Here is an 8,548-nt window from a genome sequence, read left to right as displayed (position 1 = left end):
AATTTATCATATTGCATTTGTAATGAATTAAGTGTTTTTGAGTAGCAAACTGTACATATATCTGTTCAGCCGATTTAGCGCAAACATTTGTACAAAAAGCGTCATCTATATCAGTCTATAGTAAATTGCCTAAAGTCTAATGAAATTTTCGTATATTTTCTTAGTAGCATAGGATTTATTACATATTTAAGAGTAATTTAATGAATTTAAATATGACAGTTAAGTAACGGTGTCATTCCTTTTCTTAAGGAGGAGAGGTAATTGACCTTTTACCATTAAGGTAATTTCTGACAGGGGATCATATGCGGGATGGCGCGTGCTCTCCGGGGCGGGCTCCACGGTGAAACGCGACAATATTGCCGCGAGACCTGCCAGAGACTGCATCAGAGCTAGTCGCTCGCCTGAAAATCCAAAAAAAAAACAAGGTAGTGGTATAAGACCCAAAGGAATGTACTAATGGCAATGTAGTTTTCTTAAATGATTGCTGCGTTATCGATATAGGCTGATGGGGATCGGGATAGGTGAGGATGAAATCAGTGGTTTGCTCTCCTGGTTAATTATTATTATTTTTTATATAACCTATTAAATAATAAGTGTCCTAGTAATTTAATACATTAAAAAACAATATCGTAGATTAATTTCAAGGTTTTAGTTTTACTTTATGCAACATAGAATGGCAAATAATCTGACAGCCCATATGATGGAAAGTGGTAACCGTCGCCTGTAGACATAAGCAGTACCATAGACATAACAGAGTATATTGTTTCGCCCATGATACCCCCCATGCGTTGCCATTCCTGAGGACTCAGATGTTATTCCTCTGTACCCTGTAAATTCACTGCCATATCCCACCCTTTAAACCGAAACACAGCCATGCAAACACAATTGCTTCACCGTAGAAACACGAATGGGACAGAGATATCCAAGCAAACGACTTTTGCTTGGGTATCTCTGTCCAAGACAACGTCTCTCTCTGGTGAGTCTTGTTTATTCGTGTATCAAATTACTATCTGTGTTACTTCTAAATGTATAGAATCCAGCTGTTTAATAATAATGGAGCAACAAATCTCCAAAAATCCAAACGTTGTACTTTTGGTTTCAGTAGGTACGAATTTGAAATAAATGGTAATGTTAAAATAAGTATTGTAATTTAGTTATCACACCACTTATTTTAACATTACAGTATAAACTACCACACTAATGTATGCTGTTTCATACCACTATGGTGTTTGGTGGCGGTGGTACAAGGAGTTAAACATCAGAAGTAGACAGTCTCTCCTCAAATTTAATGATTCGATAGTGCTTGTGAGGATCCTAAAAGAGAATATCCGCAGCTAGCTAAAGTGACCGACATAGCCCGAATTAAGCTTAAAAGGTCAAAGGCTGCTCATAGAGTTTGAAAAAATTTATCATGAAATTAACTATTTGACCTTGAGACCTAAATAAGATTGTACTTATGTCAACCTTACACCGATACCGAGTTTTTAAAGTGATAGTTATTTTTGTATTAAAATTTAGTTAGCTAGCTGTTCCAGTAATGAAGCCAGCTCTCTAAGCTGATACCGATTCCAAAAGCTCATAGTTCGAACATATGCAAGTGCTTCAAAACATTTTACATAATTGGTTTTCATAGAGATATAAAGACTTCGAAGAAACAATTATACTGTTTATAGTTACGTTAACAATAAGATATCACTGCAATGCGTTAGATGAAAACAAAGTATTCTTAGAAGAAAATATCTCAAATGTTCGACATGTAGCCACAATTATTATTTTGCAGTGTGCAAATGTTACCGACAAACAGTATTTATAATATGATGCTAACAGGACATAATAATAATCGGAAATGCCAAACTTGTAAACATAAGATCTCTGAGAATAATATAAACACTTTAATAAATCCTATCATAGACGAAGAATCACAACTAAATACCATCACACAAAAAAATTAAAAGTACTGGAGTATATCATCGATAAAATACGCAGGTGATAAAAACAATATGCCTATAAACGACAAGGTGATAATATACATGAATGTTCACATAATATGTATATCAAAAGAAATAACTTTAAAAAAATTGTACGATATGATAACAAAAATCTTTGCAAAAAAGCAATAAAATATAGTAAAAGTGTATGTAATGTATAGAAAGAAATAAAAGTATAAAATAGTATAAGTGAAGATAGTGTTTATAAATCTACTAATTGTAATAAAAGACATGAAATCGAAAAAAAACATATCAAGGTAATATTTATAAAAAGAACCTATAATATAACAATAATTACTTTCGAAACCAAAGAATCGTTAAAATATTATACCAAAATTAACAAAGTTTGTTTAATAAGCTCTATATTTTAGAAGCATTTTTGATTCAAATTCAGATTGTCAAGCTATATGCATTTTAGAAACCTGATTCATGCAAGCTAAATTTAATTTAATACAAGTAATATCAGCTTACAGCTATATCTACCGATAGCTGTAAAACCTAATTTTCAATAATACAAAATACTTTCTTTACTGTACATCTATATTTTGGAAATTAGTAAATTTGTAAGGAAACATTTCAATTTTTATAAGAAACGCTAAAATATATCTTCTAAATATTGTATTAGATGGAGATATAAACTCCAACTTCGTTTATCAAGTCCTCTCGTAATGTTAAAAAATATTTATAATGACTTACTTAATTATTTATTAAAAAATAAAAAACGAAAAACTATTTATATTACAAATAAAGCAATTATTAGCTAAAAATGTTAGTATGATATAGAAGAATATTTATATATAAAGCTAATACCATTAAAACTGATAACAATAGAAAAGAAATAACTATACAAAATTATAAATAAGTAAAAATTAAGAATGGCCTAAATAATTAAATTAATTAGATTTTAATTAGAATTAAATTTATAAAAATTAGATTAATTTAATAAACCAAATTGAAAATTAAATTGAATCATTTAGAATAAATTAAATTCAATAAAACGGATATTTGGATTAAAACTTAAATAAATTAAATTAATCAAATGAAATAAACATAAACCTAAAAATTTAATTTTGCTATATAAATTAGATATAAATTATGGAGATCTTACGAATATTTTAAAAAGGACGTCCTCCTACTTCAAATTGCTATACTCTGCAGGGTCCATAATATACTTACATTACTGATTTTTTAGATTTTTTGTTAATATTAATCATGTAGAACGTAACAAATAAATTGAATTGAAATTATAACTATCAGAAACCAATTATTATTAAACAATGATTACTCGGATAATGGCTGAAATGATGATGATGATGATGATAAATGATTACTCGTAAAGTATACACCATTTTTTTAATTGACAAAGAACTTACCTATACACGCCCGTGGACCTTCTCCAAATGGTAAGTAGCTATATTTAATGATATTACTGAATTCTTCGGGACTGAATCTCTCTGGTCGGAATTCTTCGGGGTTATCGAAATATTGAGGGTCATGGTGCAGTGCGTAAACTGGAATAAGTATTCTGACACCCTCGTCTAGTGTTGTATTCAGATTAGGGATTTGTGTCTTCTGATTACATTCTCTTACAAATACTCCTCCTGCCGGATATATTCTCATACTTTCCTTGAATGTCCATTCTAGATAAGTCATGTCTTTAACAGCATCGTAGCTGAGTGTATTGTCAAATTTACTAAGTACTCTATCAATATCCTCTTGAACTTTTTTCTGTATTTTAGGATTGTAAGCAAGTAGATGCAATGTGAAACTTGTAGCAGACGATGAAGTTTCAAATCCCGCAGAAAAGAAAACAAATATTTGTGCGGCTAAAATTACATCATCTAGCTCTAGCGTCGCTGTTTCAGGACTTCCGTCTGCTTTCTTATTTTCTATAGATTCACCAACAATTAATCCTTTTTTCCTACATTCTAGCAGTAAATCAACAAAATCATTTCGACCCGAAGGTTCATAATTCCTCTCCTTTAAAATTTGTTTAGTCAAAGTGACCATTTCTATTTCAGTATCTCGAAACACTTTGAATTGTTTCCCGATACTTGGGAGGTTAAAGTTTATAAAACGAAGAAACATATCTCTTGTATTGTATTTAAAAATCTTTGGTCCGAGTTTGTCTACTGGTGAGTCTTCTTGCTCTAGGGCTTTAATATCTAATCCGAACCCGCAGGTTGCAATGAAATCAATAGTATATCGTGCCATGAAACTATATGCGTCCATGGTCTGACCTGTCGTAGCGAATGCTAGCGCTCGTGATTGCAACTTCTCAGCACGCTCCACGATCAGAGGGAACATCGCCTTTAGTTTGCTAGTAGTAAAAGCCGGCGTCATCCGTTGCCGCAGTAGTCGCCACACATCACCTTTTGCAAAAAATAAATTGTTCATCATAGGTTCAGAACCATCCTCACAATGATTGAGACCACGTGAATGGAAATTAACAAAATCTGTAACAAGAACTTGTTTTATGGTTTCCAAGTCTCTAATCACTAATTCTGGTCTTCCTCCTCGAAATAGTCCCACTGCTTTCTCATTGCAGTACTTCCAGTAGGTTTCGGTTGCAACATCTGAAATGCTCTTCTTCCCCAAGAAGTACCATAAACAATTCCCGAACAGTGGTAAGGGCTTGTCGTGTTTTATTCCTCTAGTTTTCCAATATTTGAAAGATGTTATACTGTAATAGTAAAATAATGACAGTACAACTAACGCTACTGTTAAAGTGATCATTTTGCATGCATAATATTTTTAATGTATTGTTAGTTCTTTCTTTTACTTCTTCACTTGTTAGCTATTTAATTTTAATACCTTGCAACGCGTTTCTACTTTTATACTTTTTCACGCATTATTAATAAAAGAAACTTTTATATATTTATACAGGTGATATTACTTTTGCAAATTAGTATAGACGTCTCATTAATAATTGAACGTGTTTAATTATGTATTAAGAATATTATTAATAATTAAAAAGATATATGTGAAAATTTGTAAATATGTTTGTATGTTTAAAAGAATATTGCTCCATCACGGTTCAATTGCTGAGCGGATTAGAATTAAATTGGTATACGGGTTGGGTTTATTTTAACTTAACGCTGTGCGTATATTTTGTATATTGATTGATACATTTGTATTATGATTCGTGCAGGAAAAACCGCGAGTCATAACTAGTTTTTTCATATACTACATACAAAGACCCGAGTATGTAATATAGATATATTATGTGTATAAAAACTAGTTATGACCAGTTTGTTGTATTTTCATTATTTTCACCGGTACCTTTCCTGCACTGGATTACCCAAATTAAATTATTTTCTCTCTAACTAAACTAGGTTGGCTGGAAAAGATCTCTTTCAAAGATAAGTCCTCCCTTGCTAACAAGTTTTTAAACTGATCGTCGCATGTATTTTTTAAGTGCAATAAAGAATATATATATTCTTTTTGATAATTCTAAATTCTACCCGTGCGAAGCCGGGCACGATCACTAGTATCAAATAACAAACAAGGGAAATTCAGATAGAGATGGTTGGGCGACACATTGATCTGTTACGCGGAGTGCTTTTTTTTTATACAACTTAGAATGGCAAACAAGCTGACGGCCCACCTGTTGGAAAGTGGCAACCGTCGCCTATAGACATGAGCAGTACCATGGACATAACAGAGTATACTGTTTCACCCATGATACCCCCATGCGTTGCCATTCCTGAGGACTCAGGCGTTATTCCTCTGGACCCAGTAAATTCACGATCATATACCATAACACAACTGCTTCACGGTAGAAACACGAATGAGACAGAGTTGTCCAAGAAAATGACTTTGGTACAGTTAACCTCGGGTAAGGCTGATATGGTAATGATGAATTCTAATTAAGTAATAAAAAATAAATCTCCTTCGGGTACCCTAGCACCCCATGTAAGATTGTATCAATATGCCTTTAGTCTCCATTATTAATAATCCCTTCCCCCTCGTAAAAAGTAATGTACATGAGTTACTATCATTATGAGCAAGTCTGAAAGGCTACTGTGGAACAGGCTACCATCTGACATACGGGATAGTCCTTCCATTACTTCTTTCAAGAGAAGACTTAAATCACATCTTTTAATCAATTGTACATGATAATTCTATGCACTTATACATATGTATATATATATTATAAATCTCCTTCGGGTACCATAGCACCCCATGTAAGATTGTATGGTTAAATTTCACGCTTCAAGCTTTCATCTATTAATCTATAATTTTTTCTTTAAATTAATCATCTGTATCAATATATAATTTTCTTGTGTCATAAATGATTTATACGTAGTATGTATTTGTACAATAGTAGCGACTCGCCCCGGCTTCGCACTACTTTTTTTTTACAAATAATACTTTTTCTTAAAATTATATATATATACATACATATATATATATATATATATATATATATATATATATATATATATATATATATATATATATATAATATATATATATTACTATTATTATATATATATATATATATATATATATATATATATATATATATATATATATATATATATATAGTATATATATTAGGCGATCTTATTGCTAAGCAATCTCTTCCAACAACCTTTGGGTAGAAAGAATTAAAGCATAAGAAGGTAGGTGGCGCGTTAAAAGAAAAAGATCCGTATATCTATATATATTTCTAGATAGATAGATTCTAGAATAAGGGCATATGGGTATATGACCGCGGCCTCCCGAGCCGCTGCAGTGTCCCAGTCCTTTCCGCAACTGTAATGTCTCCCCTGTTTCTTTCCTACATAAGTCCCTTATTCCTTTCATTTACTAATTTCCTTTAGGCATTTCCAAAGTTCTCTTCCTTTTTTCCTCAATCCTTTCCTCCATACCGTAGGTGGCGGAAACCAATTACGATATATATACGGTACGGTAACTATTTTATCTAGGGGCGCAGGTTATTTTTATACCAATAAAATTCTCGAATATTTAGATTGATATTAGCTAGGCGTGTATGAGAGATTACAGCGCTCTCACTGCGGCGTACTCCTCTAATTTGTCAGGTCACAGCGCCCTTAGTGCGTACTACACCAGAGGAAGTCATTGTGCAAGTCATTTGTTTGAGGACCCCTGTACTATTCGTGTTTCTACGGTGAAGCAGTTGTGTTTGCATGGCTGTGTTTCGGTTCGATGGGTGGGCTCGGCTACGCCTCGGCCCACATTTGTACGTTCGTCCATCAATGCCTCAGTTGCTGGCCGCTGCAGTAATGTACTATAGCTTTAAGTTCGTCATGTACACATATTTGTACTAATGAATAAATAAATAAATAGATGGTCCACTTGATGGACAGCAGTAACCATTGCTTACATACATGAATAGTATCACGGACATTATAGAGTATAATGCCGTCATTTCATGTTATTCTTGAAGGTTAAAATATTATATGTTATTTCACTATCATATTGAACGTTACAAAGAGACATACAGCTATGCAATTACAGCTGCTTGGTGGTAAAAGTACAAATAGAATAGATGTACCAAGTGTTTTCTGTTAATAATAAAAAAAAATTAATAATACAATTAAATTGGATTAAAAAAAAAAGACTGGAATTGTGATAAATCCAGTTATTTTAATCAAAAAGCTAGACAACTAAATCAAATATGATACAATTGTCAGCAATCTCTTAAAAAAATGAAGCTTCTAAATCGACGCAAACAAAGGACATAGCCATATATGTTTCATTTATATCGAATATTTTGACATTGGCAAGGGAAATCAAAATCTATAGGGTACTTCCGGTTGACGTATAATCATGAAATTTACCAAGAAGCAATGTCATGTAACACAAGTACAACTGCTTCACGGTAGAAACCCGAATGGGACAGAGGTACGCAAGCAAACGACTTTTGTACAAAGTCTCCCTCTGCTTGAATATAATAATACATTCTTAGAAAAATCTAATGGGAATGGAATCCATTGCCAGATTCGAATTCATGATCTTTCGGTCTTATAACTCAGTAAACTGCTTGATGACGATGATTACAAGCAAGTAACAAGATAGAATTGAATATGTCCCGTCACGTGTTCGTTATTCAATCATTTTTGTCTACATACAAATTGCTTGTATCTACAATAAGACTTATCTTCATTATTATGAATATGCTGATAGTTAATATTGAAGGCAGGAAGTGATTGTTAGTAATGGGGAGATTAGTCCCCATTGCTTTCAATATATCCTATCAAATTGACCTCCACGCGGTTCCCTCTGGAAACCTTATTTATTTATTTATTTTACATTTTATTGTACCAAGTGAAAAGAAAAATAACAAATACAGTAAATATTAATGAGAAGTGATACAAAAGGCGGCCTTATCGCTAAGCAATTTCTTTAACACAACCTTTGGGTAGAGGAGAGGTACCTTCATGATTTATTCTTGTGGAATTCTTCACGATGGGCTAAATGGCCTGGTTTCATCCTCATCTATCACCATTGACTGGTGCCCCGCCAACGTATACCGATAGCGCAGGTGGAGTTACCATGCCCGCCGTGGTTCGGCGGATGGTGAGCAGTGA

The 8,548-nt window shown here is 32.8% G+C and overlaps 1 protein-coding gene across 1 annotated transcript; it reads right to left on the bottom strand.

Moving 5' to 3' along the window:
* Positions 1-4,849, bottom strand: LOC113519224 (cytochrome P450 6B5-like). Its single transcript, XM_052899817.1, has 2 exons — positions 3,362-4,849; positions 1-401 (listed from the first exon to the last, which is right to left on the bottom strand). The coding sequence occupies exons 1-2, from the start codon at positions 4,722-4,724 to the stop codon at positions 220-222; spliced, it is 1,545 nt and encodes a 514-aa protein (XP_052755777.1). The 5' UTR covers positions 4,725-4,849; the 3' UTR covers positions 1-219.
* Between the last annotated feature and the right edge of the window lie 3,699 nt (positions 4,850-8,548).

Source organism: Galleria mellonella, unplaced genomic scaffold, assembly GCF_026898425.1.
Source record: "Galleria mellonella isolate WM207_F2 unplaced genomic scaffold, CSIRO_AGI_GalMel_v1 utg1217, whole genome shotgun sequence".
NCBI classification, from domain to species: Eukaryota; Metazoa; Arthropoda; class Insecta; order Lepidoptera; family Pyralidae; genus Galleria; species Galleria mellonella.
Note: the sequence above shows the minus strand (reverse complement) of the source record. Positions and strands in the feature narration are given on the sequence as shown.